General features: G+C 36.9%; 1 protein-coding gene across 1 annotated transcript in view; it reads right to left on the minus strand.

Annotated features, from left to right (window-relative positions):
- Nucleotides 1-15,844: 15,844 nt before the first annotated feature.
- LOC115422285 (ATP-binding cassette sub-family D member 1-like) overlaps nucleotides 15,845-18,203 on the minus strand; it is a 30,836-nt gene continuing 28,477 nt past the window's right edge. Inside the window, 2 exon segments of the mRNA XM_030138527.1 lie at nucleotides 15,845-16,239; nucleotides 16,241-16,369. Of these exon segments, the coding sequence (XP_029994387.1) occupies nucleotides 16,204-16,239; nucleotides 16,241-16,369 (165 nt within the window). The 3' untranslated portion in view covers nucleotides 15,845-16,203.

Here is an 18,203-nt window from a genome sequence, read left to right on the forward strand (position 1 = left end):
AATCTGGTGGTACGATACAAGTCACTATACTAGGATCGCGATACGATATATTATGATACATCGTGATACTGTTAAAAAGGTAATTTTTTTGTTTCATTTTTAAAATTATTTCCTTGAAGAACTGAATTACACCCAAAATCTGCACAAATACTAAACACATTTCTATTTGATCACAACAGGATCTAATGCTATATCACAAAATTTTCCTGTTAAAACAAATTATGTTTTACAAATATTATAGATTAAAGATGCGGGAGACTTTCGTGACCAATTCTTCATCAGATCTGTCAAACCTCAGTCATATCCTCAGTGTCATGAATCTGTCAGTCTGTCTGTCATTACTCACCTGAATCTCTTGCATTACAGTGAACAGTTTCTTTGTGCCATCCACCAGAAACAAACCATGTGTTTACAAACAGAGCTGGGAGGGAACTCGGGCATCTTCGGAATTTTGTTGCAACGTGCGCTGTGGGGAACGCCGGTTCGTGCCGCTGTCTGACAGCAGCAGCTGCTACAGACACGACGCAGAAACGGCAGGAGCTCCCTTCCCTCTATGCATATTCCTCCAGCCGTTTCCGCGTTTCAGACGTTTCCGCATGTTTGTTTCATCCATATAATATCATATGGTCACGCTGCAGATGGCTGCATGAACCTCCCTTTCCCACATTGCATGTAGCGACAAAATTCCGAAGATGCCCGAGTTCCCTCCCAGCTCTGAATGTAAACACGTTTTGTTTCTGGTGGATGGCACAAAGAAACTGTTCACTGTAATGCAAGAGATTCAGGTGAGTAATGACAGACAGACTGACAGATTCATGACACTGAGGATATGACTGAGGTTTGACAGATCTGATGAAAAATAGGTCACAAAAGTCTCCCACACCTTTAAGATCCTGTTCAAATGTTCAGATTCTATTAGTTCAGAACTAACATCATAACATTATTTTTGTGCGATCCCAACGAAGGAACTACCGTCTGCCTCTCAGACAGTAAAAAGTGCTGTTAGGATGCGTCAAATAACTATTATTTAATAAAACAGTGTTAAATAATAATAAATAAAATACAAACAATAAAGAAAAACAAAAATGAACCTCCACCACATCTGCATTTGAATAAATACCTAAAAATATCCATTCAGTACTTTTTAATATCGATACAGTATTGTGAAATAAAAATTGCGATATATTGCAGAACTGATATTTTCGAACACCCCCAGTGATCACGTGTGTTTTTATCATGTGACCAACCTACCAGATCTGTGAGAGTCTGTCAGGTTGGCCACGCCCCCTGCCGTCTGATGGTCTCTGGAGGGTGGAGTCCCAGGAGTGAGTCACTGTAACCCCACCCCCACCCCCCGTCCCTGTTCATGGACTCGTTGGCCTCTTTTATCCACCTCTAGTGCTTGTAGGTGTCCCATGTTAAAAGCCCCCCTCGTCCCAGTCCATATTCTGGTTGGTGGTCTCGCTGCGGTCTGTGACGGCTGATTTTTATGTTGTTGATCAGCTCTGTGAGTCGTCCTGCTGTCTCCTTTTCACATTCTGTCTGGCGTCCCTTTTTTCTTGTGCTGAATGTTCTTCCTGTTTCTCCTGTGTATGTTTTCTAGCAATGATTTACACCAAAAGAAGAACTGCTAATCTAATAGAAGAAAACGACAAAATGAACATAATTATGTTACAGCATGCATCACTATGCCCAAGCTTATGCTGCTACCCTTATTACTGTTATTATTGTGATGATGATGATGATGATGATGATTATTATTATTATTATTATTATTATTATTATTATTATTATTATTATTATTATTTCTTCTTTTTTTATATTTAGACTTTTGTTTTTTGCCTGTTACTTTTGAGTGGGTTTAGTTGGTTTATTCCTTTAGGGGTTGGGGGTGGGAAGAGTGCACAAAGGAGAACTGCAAAAAGTAAGACCCAGTATCACTGTGTTTGTACTGGATCTGGATGATTTTCTTTTGTGAAATAAAAAGATATTTAAAAAATGAATAAATAACATAATCTGATTCATATTTTTCTATTTTCTTTCTGTTGTGAAAATTTGCTGATTCAAGAATGCGGTAGATATTGTACTTGTAGTAAATAAATAAATAAATAGGGTCAAAACATGATATTTGAAATCTCTCTGATGGGACATTTTAGAGACAGTTGGACAGATTAGTGTTACTAAATGACCCACATTTTTACTTTTACATTCATTTTTGTTTTAGTTGGACCATAAGGAATTATCCAAAACAAGGAGTTACTTTATATTGAAATAAATGTTGGAATGGCAGTCAATTAAAATTTGTTCTCTGACGAGCATTACTGTGTTTTGACCCTTAGACAGTATATGTGTTTTCAATAAGTTGTGCATAAAACTATGTTATTTTATTAAATGTACAAGTCTTCAGAAGAGCTGTTTAGGCAGAAAAAAATGGTGAGGAATGCTCATTTATGCAGTTATAGTTTAGTTTAGTTTAGTTTAGTTTAGTTTAGTTTAGTTTAGTTTAGTTTAGTTTAGATTAGTTTTTATTTGGAGCACATAAAATCATCAGATAACACAGAACCATACAACATGGTCAAACTAAATTTTTCGGCATTTGACAAGGAGTGGGAAATAGTTTATATTAAAAATGGTTGATGATGTAAATCTGATTGTGTGTGAGGTGACTAAAAAAGTGTATGTGAATGGTTTGTGTGGATGCTTTGTGTTACTGGAAAAATATACAGAAAAAAAGTGTGTTAAAGCAAAGGAAGCAGAATTAATTTAATTATTAGTTTGTAAAAACGGGGTGGAGTTTATAAGGTATACTTCTTCATAATATTTATATGCACTTCAGATATTTACTACAAATTCAATGAGATGAACCCATTACATTTTGGCCCAAGTAGGCCAAAGTTCAAGGTCACAACAAGGTCACAAAATCTACAATTTTCCTATCTGTCATCATTGAGCAATTTTTGAAAATTCATTTAAAAAAAATTCAAAACGACTCCGATTAGTCTCCAATTTGATCCACCTGTAGCTTAGAACAATATCTTGTATCTGGCACAAAATTGTCCACATCCACTGTGGAATGTGGACTCTGTGGACATTTACATTTAACACTGAAAATCCCATTTAACACACATTTTTCATTAGAACTCAACAAATATTGATTGGAATTGAATCTAATCTGACATACACACGACTGGTACCAAGCTTCAACTTTTTCTGCTTTTATGGAACAACCTGGAAACTGTTGAATTTAAACAGAAATAGTCGATCCACACATGCACACTGTTCAGGGTGCTTGGCGGAAGTTTGTGTTCTCTGAACATTTGTTTATACTGTTTTTTGTTTGTTTTTTTACTACAGTGCCTCTGGAACAGGGTCAGTCTGGACTCATCAGACCACATGACCTTTTACCATTGAAACACAGTCCGGTCTTTATGCTTCTACAAACTGATGGTTGTTTATGAAACAAGAAGCTCCTCACTGCATCAATTAAAGGGTTAAACTGAAACATATCAATTATTATAGTAAAAGAAGTTAAATCCAGATGTGCACTTTTTTGCCCATACTGTGGGTTTTCACCATCATCAGAATATCTACAACAGGGATCCAAACTCATTTTCTTTCAGGAGCCTCATTCAGCCTGATCTGATCTCCAGTGGGTCAGACCAGTAAAATAATAACAGAATGACCTAGAAATAATGACAACTCCAAATTTTTGTCTTTGTTTTGTGCAAAAAACAAAACAAACATTAAATTATGAAAATACTTATTTTATAAACTATCCAAACAAAAAAGATGTGAATAACCTGAAAAAACTGAAATTTGTCAAGAAAAATTATTTTTTACTGGTTCTGGCCCGCTTGGGCTCAAACTGGGCTAAATATGACCCCTGAACCAGAATGAGTTGGACACCCCTGCGTTATCCTGATAATTATCAACATGGACAACAACTGTTTTTATCTGATGATGTCACCTTCACCGTTATCGCCCATCCCTTCCTTCACATAAACTGTTCGCTGACTCATCTGCATTTGAATGAAACGTAAACTGGAAACAAAGTGGATCCAGAAAATCCACTGATAAAGTCAGATTATAAACCGTGTGTGTGTGTGTGTGTGTGTGTGTGTGTGTGTGTGGGTGTGTGTGTGTGTGTGCAGGGCCACACACTGACAAATACACACAAGAAACTGTTTTACAGAGAAAAATGACTGTAAACCGGTTCATCAGCTCTACTCTGTGTGTGTGTTTGTTTGTGTGTGTGTGTTTGTGTGTGTCCTTATGTTTATTGTATTTTGTTTGTGTTCTCAAACTGTCACGTGACCTGGACTTCCCTTATGTAATGCCAGCAGAGGTGACTTCTAAACCCACTTCCAAAAGCTCCACAGCAGAGTGTGTGTGTGTGTGTGTGTGTCTGTGTGTGTGTGTGTGTGTGTGTGTCTGTGTGTGTGAGTGTGTGTGAGTGAGTGTGAGTGTGTGTGTGTGTGTGTGTGTGTGTGTGTGTGTGTGTGTGTGAGTGTGTGTGAGTGAGTGTGAGTGTGTGTGTGTGAGTGAGTGTGTGTCACTGTGTGTGTCACTGTGTGTGTCAGTGTGTGTGTGTCAGTGTGTGTTTGTGTTGGAATGTCAGCTATTCAGTGTGTTGCTGCGGGCCGAGCCGTGCCGTGCCAGGACAGGCTGAGAGTAGCTCCACACACACTGGCAGTCACACAAACAGAATGAAAACAGTCATAAAACAGATCAGTGTTCGTCGCCTTCAACTGATCTCAGAGCTGTTTTCCAGAACAAGAACCGAACCCCTACCTGAAAACAGTCACTTTTAAAGTCTGTGCGTCCGCTTTGCGCCGCTTTACGTCTGACAACACTGTCAAATAAAATCAGAAAAACACACACTAAAAGTTGGCGCTGACTTGAGATTTTTACGCCGAATAAAAGTGCGTTTCCTTTGCTTTTTGAAGATGTTTGAATAATTCTCCAAAGTTGTACCGTTTTGAAGCTATGTCATGTTTTTATTAAATCGTCCACTTTGTTAACGGGCTTCGACGCGCGCCTGTCAGACACGCCTGACGCGCACGCACGCTCCTTCCTTCCTGCAGCTCGGGACAAGTTTGAGGCCACAAACCCGGGACACCGTGACCCGGGTGGGACTCACCTGAGCTCGGCGCGCTGCTCCGCGGTCCTCCGGAGTCCGACACGCCCGCAGGAACTTCCAGAAAGCCGCAGCGGTCCGGCCCAAACCGAGCCCTTCGATAACGCACCGCCAGCCGCACAACAGGTCCGCAGACCCCGCCCCGCCCCGCTGCGCCGGCACACTCCTCTGACGCACCGGCGGATGCGCGGGGGGAATGGAACCGGCAACCTGCGGCTCAAGGGTTCAGCCGGGTCAGGGGGACACAGTCTGGGACCAGGAGGAACACCAAACCCAGGACTAGACTGGTTCACATTCTACTGAGTCTAGTTCTATGTGTTCTGCTTTTACGCACATTCTGTTTGGATTCATTTACACAGATTCATCAGGTGTGTTTATTTATTTATTTATTATTGTTTTACTGCTCCTCCCTCTGTCACTCATCTTTTTAATGTAGAAATTAATCTTTCTTACTGTTAATTTTTTTGGTTTTTTTCCTAAGACTAGTTATCTTATCTGTCTTATCTTAAACTTGTCTTATCTTATACTTATCTTACCTTGTCTTAATTTGTCTTAAATTGGTTTACCATATCTTGACTTAACTTGTCTTTTCTTAAAGTTGCCTTATCTTATCTTATCTTATCTTATCTTATCTTATCTTATCTTATCTTATCTTATCTTATCTTATCCTGTCTTAATTTGTCTTAAATTGATTTACTTTATCTTGTCTTATCTTAAATTTGTCTTATCTTACCTTGTCTTAATTTGTCTTAAATTGGTTTACCTTATCTTATCTTGTCTTATCTTAAACTTATCTTGTCTTATCTTAAACTTATCTTGTCTTATCTTAAACTTATCTTGTCTTATCTTAAACTTGTCTTACCTTGTCTTAAACTTGTCTTATCTTAAACTTATCCTGTCTTATCTTAAACTTGTCTTACCTTGTCTTAAACTTGTCTTATCTTAAACTTATCCTGTCTTATCTTAAACTTGTCTTATCTTAAACTTGTCTTATCTTGTCTTAAACTTGTCTTATCTTAAACTTGTCTTACCTTGTCTTAAACTTGTCTTATCTTAAACTTATCCTGTCTTATCTTAAACTTGTCTTATCTTAAACTTGTCTTATCTTGTCTTAAACTTGTCTTATCTTAAACTTGTCTTATCTTAAACTTATCCTGCCTTATCTTAAACTTGTCTTATCTTAAACTTATCCTGTCTTATCTTAAACTTGTCTTATCTTAAACTTGTCTTATCTTGTCGTAAACTTGTCTTACCTTGTCTTAAACTTGTCTTATCTTAAACTTATCCTGTCTTATCTTAAACTTGTCTTATCTTAAACTTGTCTTATCTTATCTTAAACTTGTCTTATCTTAAACTTGTCTTATCTTGTCGTAAACTTGTCTTATCTTAAACTTATCCTGTCTTATCTTAAACTTGTCTTATCTTAAACTTACCTAATCTTAAGCTTGTCTTATCATATCTTGTATGTTCTTGTATTTTCTTGTCTCTTGTCCTTCCTGGTCTTCCAGTGTGTTATCTTGTCTTATCTCCTCTCGTCTTATAAAAACAAAACATAAACTAAACTAATAAACACATAAACAGACCTTGTTTATGTTCATAAACTAATTGGACAAAAATATTGAGACACATCATGTCTACAGCTCGTAGGATGCATTTATACTTGTTTTTGTTTTTTTCCATTTGGACAGACAGGAGAAAGCTGCAGAAGGAAATGTTAGCAAGTTGTTTTGTTTTTTTTCTGATTTCTGCCTTCATCAGCTTTAAACTCTGTAAACATTCAGTTTCATTTCTGTGCATTAGTGGAAATTTTCAAGATACGTATAGGTCAGTTAAAATGTAGGATGAAAACAGTTCAATATGTGGACAAAAGTATGTGGACACGTTGAATTCAGGTGTTTCTTTCTAACAGAGGTCTGGGATACAAAACAGTAATGACTAATGTCAGAATATAGTTTAATATATGACAGTATTAATGTTTAAAAACTGTATGGACAAAAGTATTGGGGCACATCATGTCTACATGTTAGATGTCCTGTTCATGAATAAAACCATCTATATTTCCTTAAAGTTCAAAGGGAAATTTTTCTTCCTCAGTGAGATGTGAAGAAAGTAGATGGTTAGTTGTGGTAGAAAATTATTATTTACAGTCAGATCATGAAAAATATTTGAGAAATTTAGACGCAGAACATTTAAAATCAGTCATGGATAAAAAAAAAAATTAAAAATTAACCAATGCAATGATGTTTTTCCCAATATAAAACTACATTCTGACATTAGTCATTATTGTTTTGTATCCCAGACCCCTGTTAGAAAAGAAACACCTGAATTCAATGTGTCCACATACTTTTGTCCATATAGTGGATGACTTAGGCAGTTCTACTGAGGATAATGATTAGCTCATTCTTACACTATTACATTTTTCTTATTTCACCCTTTCATACAGTATATCTCTAATTTGCACATATTTCTATTGCACACTATTTCATATTTTTTAATATATGTCTGTATTTTTTATATATATATATATATATATATATATATACTGTATAGAAATATTTTTATTGATAAATGTGGCCCGTCAGACTGAAAATCAACATTTCAGAAAACAAAAATTTGACAAACAGATAAATATCATAGTTATTGTTTGTGCATCACACAAAAAGGTTTTTTTTTAACAAAATATACAAGAGGTAAGCAAACCTACATAAAAAAAAACAACCATAAAAAGATACATAGAAAATAAATTAAGTCAAATTAAATATAAAAAGGAAGAGAAATATAATAATAATGAAAACATGTTAGTATTTTATTATGTTATTTAGCTGTAAGAGCACTATTCTATTCTATTCTATTCTATTCTATTCTGTTCTGTTCTATTCTATTCTATTCTATTCTATTCTATTCTATTCTATTCTATTCTATATTCAAATATAAAACTATTGTATCCCAGACTCCTGTTAGAAAAGGAACACCTGAATACACCGTGTCCACATACTTTTGTCCACATACTTTATAATCTTCTCTCCTTTCCTGCTCATTTCCATAAAACCTGAAAATCACATGTGAAGCTGTGACTCCAGTTGTCGCCGCTGCTGTTTTTTTTTTTTTTTTAATTCCTGGTGTTATTTGGTTGGTGTGTTGGTTCAGGTATGACTGCGCTGGGTGTGTGGTGGAGCTCATCTGTAATAAAATCATCCTGGTCGTTCGTTCTGCTGCAGGATCTGCATTATGAATGTGGACCAATCATTCACACTGAGGAGAACTCTGCATTTTTCTGCACAAACGTCCAGATGTTATCATGATAAAAACTTTCAATCATCACAATAAACGTCAACTCTTGGTGCAGAGTTAGATGGATATTAAAAAAAAAAAAAAAGTAACACTGTAAAAGATTTCAGTAGATGACCGGCTGTGGTCTGTAATTTAGTGATAATAGTTAATCTTATTTTATTATTGAGATTCTGTATGAATGTGTTGAGTTTCATGATTCATTTTGTTCAGAAAATTTCTTCTACTTTCTTTTTTTTCGTCCTTTAGACTCATTTTTACTAAATTTTAGTCTGTTTCAACCATCATTCAGTTTATTTTTACTGTTTTTTGTTTGTTTTTTTACTACAGTGCCTCTGGAACAGGGTCAGTCTGGACTCATCAGACCACATGACCTTTTTCCACTGAAACACAGTCCGGTCTTTATGCTTCTACAAACTGATGGTTGTTTATGAAACGAGAAGCTCCTCACTGTCATCAGTTCAAGGGTTAAACTGAAATACATCAATTATTGCAGTGAAAGGAGTTAAATCCAGATGTGCACTTTTTTTGGCCATACTGTGGATTTTCACCATCATCAGAATATCCAGAACAGGGCTCCAAACTCATTTTCTTTCAGGTTCCACATTCAGCCTGATCTGAACTCCAGTGGGCCGGAGCAGTAAATAATAAATAAATAATAATAAATAATAACATAATAACCTAGAAATAATGACAACTCCAAATTTTTGTCTTTGTTTTAATGCAAAAAACCCACATTAAATTATGAAAATACTTATTTTATAAACTATCCAAACAAAAAAATGGGAATAACCTGAAAAAACTGAAAATAAGAAAAATAAATGCAATTTTAATAATATTAACTTATCATTTCTACATGTGCTTTATGGATCGGCTCTACAAAGACACTAAACACTGAGGAACAGAAGCAGAAAATAGTTCAAATTGTGCTTAATTTTCTTTAGACACTTCAGGTTGTTCATATTTGTTCAGATTATTCACATTTTATTGTTACAGAATAGTTTGTAAATATATATATTTTCATAATTTAATGGGGTTTTTTTTGCACTAAACAAAGACAAAAATTTGAGGTTTATCAGCATAATGTAATATTTTTTTCACATCAAACCAAGAAGAAAATGTGGAGTCATTCTTTTATAATATATTCTTTTTTGTTGGTTCTTCTGCTGTTATTATTTGGCTGTAGATCATATTATTTATATGTGGAACCTGAACTAAAATGAGTTCCACAGCCTTGACTGTGGAACTCACATTCATCCCATGGGCCAGATTGGAACCTTTGGTGGGCCACATTTGGACCCCAGGCCACATGTTTGAGACCCCTGATCTAGAATATATAGATTTTGTGCATGATATCATTAACCCTTAAGATCTAAACTTGATTTATTTTAATACATTATTTTATTTATTTTATTCATTTAAAGGGTAAATTCATGGAACGCGTCCCAATTTCTACATTAGGAGAAAATCTTTGTCTCTTTGGAGCTTAATTCATGTTTTTTTCTTATTAATCTATAAAAACATGTTCTACATCACCTCCTTTTGTTGAATTTTAATTGACTAAAAAGCAGAAAGTTGACTGGAGCTTTTTCAGACTCCACAAACACTCGACTCTATCGTGTTTGTCAAAGTCAAGGACAAACAACAAGCACTCAAGTTAAAAAAAAAAAAAAGATAAAATCACACTTCTGGTACCTGTTAGGAAGGTTTTCGTCGCCTACTTCTGAAAAGAAACACCACAAAATACAGCGATTAATAATAAAATTTATTTTCTACTATCCAGCATCTTCATCCTCCTGACATCATCATCATCATCATCACCATCGCTCTGTAATAAAACATGTTAAACGTCTAAAATATAATCTGGTGTTAAACTCTTCAGCAGCATCAATTCATACGCTGTTTTTTTTTTTTTATATATATATAATGACCTGTGAAAACTGGATTAGAATCATTAGAAGTCTGCATACAAACATCAGATTGTACAAAACAAGAAAAGATTCAGATTGGCACAACAAAAGAATAATCCACAGTCTGACCTTCGACCCCGCCCTGACCTTTGACCCCCTGGCTGATGGTTCAGTTTGGGTCATGTGATCGAGACGACGCAGCTCAGGCTCCTTTTATTTCAGACTCAATGTGGCGATTAATTAGATTTACTTCTAAATATCATCCTTAAGGCATAATATCAACACATATTTATCTCATATAAAATAGATCTGTCGTCGTGTTATTTACGTCTGTTCGCCTGTTTGAGGTCTAAACACATTCAGACACATTTTACAACCCCGCCCCCCAAAGGGGAGGCAGGGTTTTTTTTTAGTTCGGTTTGTTTGTTTATTTGTTTTTTTAACACTTTTGCAGCAAAACTATCGGTTGAATTCATACCTAATTGGGTTTATAGATTTCCCAGTGACCCCGGAATAGATCTGATTACATTTTGGGAAAAGTAGGTCAAAGTTAAATTTTTTTAAATTAATTTTTAAAATCTCTTTTTTTCCCATTTACTTATAACAGCTGAGATTTCAAATGTTTGTAGCGCCAAACTATCGGTTGAATTCAAACCAAACTGAGTTTATAGATTACCACTGACCCAGAATAGGTGTGGTTACATTTTGGGGAAAGCAGGTCAAAGTTAAAATTTTTATGTTTTTTTTTTTTTAATTTTCTCATTTACTTATAATGGGAGAAATACATGTGAGGGGTGGGGTTTGTTATGACTGGCACCTGGGTTAAAGGGGGGGGGGTAAACATGACAAATTGATGGGGCCCAGTATTTCCAGGGGGGTCAGTGGATAAAAGTTAGAAGGTGTGAAAACTTTGGGTAAGTTCCAGAGGAAAAGAGAGGAATAGAAGCAGGGATTCAGACGTCCAAAGTTAAGTTTCAGTTTCACGCCAGTTGCGGTTAAATGCAACCCTATTACCGCCCCCCCCGACTACACATTTATCAATAATTACTTTGGTAAAAGGCCCTCAACGTTTCCCTTCCATGGGGTCCACTGTTGGTAGCACCACCCCAGTCTGGCACCACTTGTCTTTTACGTTTTTTGGATTCATTTTTAGATGAGAAGGAACAGAAAACATGAAAATATTAATGAGCGATTTAAATGTTATGCTTTTATGTCATTTATTGGTCACGTCCCAGTGTCTAAAGGCCTTCACACTTGATTCTAAAATACTTCAATTAGACCATAAGACACTAAATATAATAATAACAAGTGGTTCCAGGCACAGCAAGCCCCGCCCCTCGCACGTACTGTATTTTATTTTGGCATCGATCCAGCTGATGTCATCATGTCTATGCGTGTGCTGATGTCGTATTAACTGCCTCCATATATGTGCCAAGTTTGAAGTAAACTGAAACTGAATTGATGTTTTTATAAATATTTGAAATTTCGCCCATTATAAGTAAATGGGAAAAGTTTTTTTTTTTTTTTTAATTCATAAAAAACTGAACTTTGACCTACTTTTGCCAAAATATAATCACATCTATTCTGCATCACTGGTAATCTATAAACCCAATCTGGTATGAATTCAACCAATAGTTTTGCTGCTAAAATGTTAATAAACAAAGAAACAAACCGAACCAAAAACAACACCCCTTGCCTCCTCTTCAGGGGGCGGGGCAACGAACGACCAATCAGGTCTGGGATACATCGGGACGTTTTATGTGACGATTAACCGTCATCTCTTTCTACTCATTTTATCTCCCTAACAGTATTAGACAATCTAAGTCGATGGTTAAACCATTCGTATCTAATATTCGATTCAGTGCTTGACGTTTTCGGGGCTTTAATTCCATAGTTTTCTTTCAGCATATTCTGATTCAGCTGCTCTGTACATGTTTGACTTCAGGGATTTTCACCCAGGTAGGGGTTCATTTATTTAATTATCGATTGTCGATAAGTAACTCTATGGCAGAAGCAACACGGCATCTCCATAACAGTGATATATTGGCTTTGTTTTTCCAAGGTGGATGTAAAACTGCATCGTATTTACGTTTATTCTTTGTTTTCTTTAATTTTCTGTCTTTTGTTGAGCAGAACACATGAACTATCAACAAATTTCATCTGGATCTGCAATTATACTTGTTTTTTCATTTGGACAGAGAGGAGAAAGCTGCAGAAGGAAGTGCTATTGAGTTGATTTGTTTTTCTTTTTTCTGACTTCTGCTTCATCAGCTTTAAACTCTAAACACTCATCTGCGATTGAAGAGTCAGTATTTCGTGTCTGCGCACTGACGGAAAATTTCAAGATATGTTTGAGCCAATTAGAATTTGGGATGAAAACAGTTCAATATATGGACAAAAGTATTGGGACACGCTGAAATCAGGTGTTTTTTTGGGTTTTTTTCAAACAGGGGTCTGGGATACGCCCTTTAAACTTGATGTTTATGAACTATATGGACATAAATATTGGGACACCTCAATTCTACAGCTGTTTTTGATGATTTCAGATGAAAACATCAGTATTTCCTTCAAGTTTAAGTGAGATGTGAAGAAAGCAGATGGTTAGTTGTGGTAGAAAATTATTATTTTCAGTCAGAGCATGAAAAATATTTGAGAAATTTAGAGGTAGAACATTTAAAATCAGTCATGGATTAAAAAAAACGACAAAAAACTAAATAATTTCAACCAAACTAAGCAATGCAATATTTATCCCAATATAAAACTATATTATGACATTAGTCATAATTGTTTTGTATCCCAGACCCCTGTTAGAAAACAACCACCTGAATTCAACGTGTCCACATACTTTTGTCCATATAGTGATCTATATGTTGGCTTTGTTTTTCCACAATGGATGTAAAATTGCCTCGTAATTACTCTTATTCCTCATTTTCTTTCATTTTCTTTCTTTTGTTGAGCAGAAGGAAACATGAACTATCAAAAGATCTGCATTTACAGTTGTTGGTTTTTTTTTATTTGGACATAGAGGAGAAAGCCGCATAAGGAAGTATTATTAAGTTGTGATGCTTTTTTTTTTCCCTGAAGTCAACCTTCATCAGCTTTTTCACTCTAATTTTCCACACATCTGCTATTACAGCATTGGAAGAAAATTTCAAGATGTTTGATTTGAGTAGAATCTGGGATGAAAACAGTATCTTTGCGGTAATAAAATGCATTTTATCAGGACAAATGGGGTCGATGGCTGTATATTTAATGAATCGTTCGCTCCAAAACTCAGGAACATCTGGTCTGGGAATAAGAACTGATGCATCCACTGTCTCTGCATCATCATCTGATTGACGGACATTGCGAATACACTGCAATGTTGATTTTTGACCGTTGGTAAATCAAATCTAATGAGTTCATCGTTGAGTAAAAGTGATCATTGTGTTAAATCTGCAGACGTTGTGTCCTGTTCCTGAGGTATCGAGGTTAAAACATAACAATGAGCGACTGATGGAGCTTCTTTAAGAAATGTGTTGAATAAAAAACGGAGTCTAAAAAGGACCATCTACGGTCAAATCCTGGTTTTATCGTCTACCGACTCGCCGACATGTCTGTTTGACAAAAGGACGAGGGTTTTCTTCCATTATTCCATTATTTGGACTGAAATCTTGGGACGGAGTCGTTTGTGTATAAAGGCTGTTAAAATACTTGACTGTCAGTGCTCAGGTAACCCCTATGGAGCTCATTTTGGATCTTTTCATACCTGAAGCTGCTGACGTGTGCGCTTCTAAAATTATTTCCCGTTAATGGAAAACTGCTCAAACGCACCTGTGATTGAAGTGGACCGATAAGTGGCGGTCATGTGACGAGGAAGAGGCAGAAGAGTCGACAGAGAGAGGACGGTTTCAGAGATTTGACTGATTATTTGTGTTCGAGTCACAAAAACCTTTCGTGAAATCAGGTATTTTCCCATAATTCCATCATCACAGATACATAATAAACAGGTTTACATTTTCTATGTGTATCTGCCTTCATCTACCAACACATGAAGGTAAATAAAACTCTTTATTTTTCATAAAACTGACTGTTATTAACCCTTTTTGTACATTTTTCTTTTCATCTGTTGATCATTTTGTCTGTGTTGCAGCTTTTGGCATAAAATTTGGAAAAAACTTTTCTTATTAATTATATTTTTGAAGTGCAGTGTCGTTTACTCTTACATGTGTTTTACACTCCCATGATGCATTTTGCACCATCTGGTTATTTTGGTGGTAAAACTGTACATGCACAACAAAAAAAAGCTGTTATAAAAATCAAACAGCAATCTTTTTTTTTTTTGCCTTGCTTTTTTTTCATAAATTTCTTAAACTTCAGCTCTGCTCAAAACTAGCGAACATTCAACATTTTACAGGATTTTAACCCTTTAAATGCCAATTTAATTATTTGAATTATGAAGGATTTATTTCAGAAAACACAAAAATTTTAGATTTTCCATATAATAAATATAGTATTATTTTATTATATACTTTCGATTTAAAATTCTGTTTTTGTAATTTAAAAAAAACATTAAAAAAATTTATATATTTTCCACATAAAAAATCAATTATTATTATATACTAATATTAATTTATTTAATTATATTTATTTAAATCTATTTATTTAATTTATTATATACTATATATTAATTTTAAATTTTTTGGGTTTTTTTGTAATAAAAAAAACACACAAAAATTTAATATTTTCCATATAATAAATTGATTATTATTATGATACACTATTGATTTAAATTTTTTTTTTTTTGGTAATAAAAACCAAACAATCTTATATTTTCCATATAATAAAAAGATTACAATACATAACATACATTTTTCCTTTTGTGGGTTTTTTTGTAATAAATAACTCAGAATTCAAATAATAAAACTACATTTATAAGAAAAAAGAAGAACAAATATCGATATATGATGATTTTAAAGCAGTATTTTTGTCTGTTAAAGGGTCATTATTAATGGAAACGTTTTTAACAAATTATCCTCCGAATGTCCCATATTTATGCACTTAATCATATTTATGCGTCAGACTTAATGTATGTTGACTTTTTCCTCTTTATCAGTGTGAATGACGTGTTTACAGCTACTTAACTTATTTATTCATGTTTTTAATATTGGATTGTTTGCTTGTGTGCTTTTTTTGCCCCATTTTCCTTCATAGCTTCATGAATATTCTCCAGTTTGATGGAGTATCTGCACTCAAACGGCTCTTGAGTTTCTTTTCACCTGTGCTTTTATGAGAAAAGTGTTTGATCCTTTGCTTGCACTTGATGATAAATGATAATGATAATTAAAAGTTTACATTTTTTTAAAGAAATGATGTCATGCTGTAATAATTCTGGCCACCACTGTATGTAATGTTATATCCTTTTACATTCTGTCAAACTGTGTTAAATTGCACCAGATGGACATGGGGTGCATGTATGTGTTGTTGCTTTAAATGTAAGTGTGATGTGTTGAATCATGGACAGTTGTCTGAGGTCCGTCCAAACAGACTGATCAGCTGATTCCTGCAGGTTCAACTCCAGCCTTAATGAATCTGTGTTTGTGTTTGAACTTTTCCAAACTGAACGGTGTTTTCAAACCCGCTGTGACCTTATCTCTGTCCACGCTCCTCGTCTCTGCCTCAGTTTTCTGCCTTTTCCTGCGGAGCCTCACGAGTCGGATCTGACGGTGATGTCACATATAAAACCTAAAAAAACATCTTCACAGTTTTACAGATAAAATCCAACCGAGGTTTAAACAGTGCATCTCCATGGTAACCGGTAAAATCCGAGCAGATTTCTTCCATCAGAAGTTAAAACTCAGGAGAGTCACACTCTTCTTTATCAGTCCGTCACTCCTCCTCCTCCTCCTCCTCCTCCTCCTCCTCTCTCTTCATCCCCCTCTCCTCCACCGCCGTCCTCCCCCTCCCTCTCCCCCAGGAGGACACACAGCTCCGCCAAACGCTGCTGCATCTTAGGAATCCCAGAGAGTTGACTCTCCAAACGCTGTTTCTCCTCCTGAGGAGAGGAGAGGAAGAGGGCAGGAGAGGAGAGGAGAGGAGAAGAGAGGAGAGGAGGAGAAGAGAGGAGAGGAGAAGAAGAGGGCAGGAGAGGAGAGGAGAAGAGAGGAGAAGAAGAGGGCAGGAGAGGAGAGGAGAAGAAGAGGAGAAGAAGAGGAGAGGAGAGGAGGAGAAGAAGAGGAGAGGAGAGGAGAAGAGAGGAGAGGAGAGGAGAAGAAGAGGGCAGGAGAGGAGAGGAGAAGAGAGGAGAAGAGAGGAGAAGAAGAGGAGAGGAGAGGAGAGGAGAGGAGAGGAGAGGAGAGGAGAGGAGAGGAGAGGAGAGGAGAGGAGAGGAGAGGAGAGGAGAAGAAGAGGGCAGGAGAGGAGAGGAGAGGAGAGGAGGAGGAGACGGGAGGAGAACAGGAGAGGAAGAAGAGAGGAGAGGAAGAGAGGAGAGGAGAGGAGAAAAGGGGAGGAAGAGGAGAGGGGAGGAGGAGAAGAGAAGAAGAGGAGGAGGATAGAAAGAGAGGAGAAGAAGAGGGGGAGAGAGAGAGGAGAGGTGGAGAGTAGGAGGAAGAGAGGAGAAGAGAAGAGGAAGAGGACAGGAGGAAGAAGGGAGAGGAGAGGGGGAGAGGGGGAAGACAGGAGAGCAAGGGGAGAGGGAAAAAGAGGAGAGGAAGAGGAGAAGAAAAGATGAAGAAGAGGCAAAGAAGAGGAGGAGAGGGGAGGAGGAGAGGAGAAAAGAGGAGAGGGGAGAAGAGGAGGAGAAGAAGAAGAGGACAGGAGAAGGAGAAGAAGAGGTGAGAAGAAGAAGAGACAAGGAGAGGAGAGGAGGAAGAAAGGAGAAGGAGAGGGGAGGAGGAAAAAATAAAGGGCAGGAAACAAGGAAAGGAGACAAGTGATGAAGAATATGAGAAGAGGAGAAACAAGGAGGTGAGAAGAAAGGAGGAGAGGAAAGAAGAGAAGAGAGGAGGAGAAGAAAGGGCAGGAAACAAGGAGAAGGGAGGGGAGGAGATAAAGAATGAAGAGGAGATGAGTAGAGGAGAAGAGGAAAAAAGGACAGAAAATGAGGAGAATAAAGGGAAGGATGAGAGGAAAGTAAATAAGGACATGAGAGGGAAGGAGAGGAGACGAGGAGAGGAGATGAAGAGGAGACAAGGAGAGGAGACGAGGAGAGGAGGTGAAGAGGAGACAAGGAGAGGAGAGGAGGAGAGGCAACAAGGAGAGGAGACAAGGAGATAAAGAGAGGAAATAAGGACAGGAGATGAGGAAAGGAAACAAGGGGAAAAGGAAGCACAGAAGGAACAGGAGGCGAGCAGAGACACAGCAGTCAGATGAAATCATATAAAAAATTCTCTTTATATAAATAAAGTTCAACTCTCCCTCAGGCTGGTTGTTGTTGTGATGGTTACTGATGGTTACTGTGGTTACCGTGGTTACCTGGGTAACCACAGCCTCTGCAGAGGCAGCTGTCAGTGGGGTCTCAGGGTCACAGGAGGAGGATCGCAGTTATTTTAACATCTTCTCAAACGGAAATAATCCAAGTGATGCAATGAGACCCTCAACTCCTCCTCCTCCTCTTCTTCTTCTTCCTCCTCCTCGAACTCTCCTTCAGGAGCAGGTTTAAGGAGCTTATGTCTTGAATTCTTTTAACAAATCCCTGAATCTTCACAGTTGATCACGTGGACATGTTGAACTGAACCAGAACCGGAGCTGTGGAGGAGCCGATGTGCAGGAATGCAAACTCATCAGGGGTGAAAAGGGTGACGCTCCCCCTGGGGGGGTTCTGGGGGCACACTCCCCCAGGAGGAACACATTTAACATCTCAGCTTTAAAAAGTGCATTTACAGTAG

The sequence above is a fragment of the Sphaeramia orbicularis genome, chromosome 7, assembly GCF_902148855.1.
Source record: "Sphaeramia orbicularis chromosome 7, fSphaOr1.1, whole genome shotgun sequence".
Lineage (NCBI taxonomy): Eukaryota > Metazoa > Chordata > Actinopteri > Kurtiformes > Apogonidae > Sphaeramia > Sphaeramia orbicularis.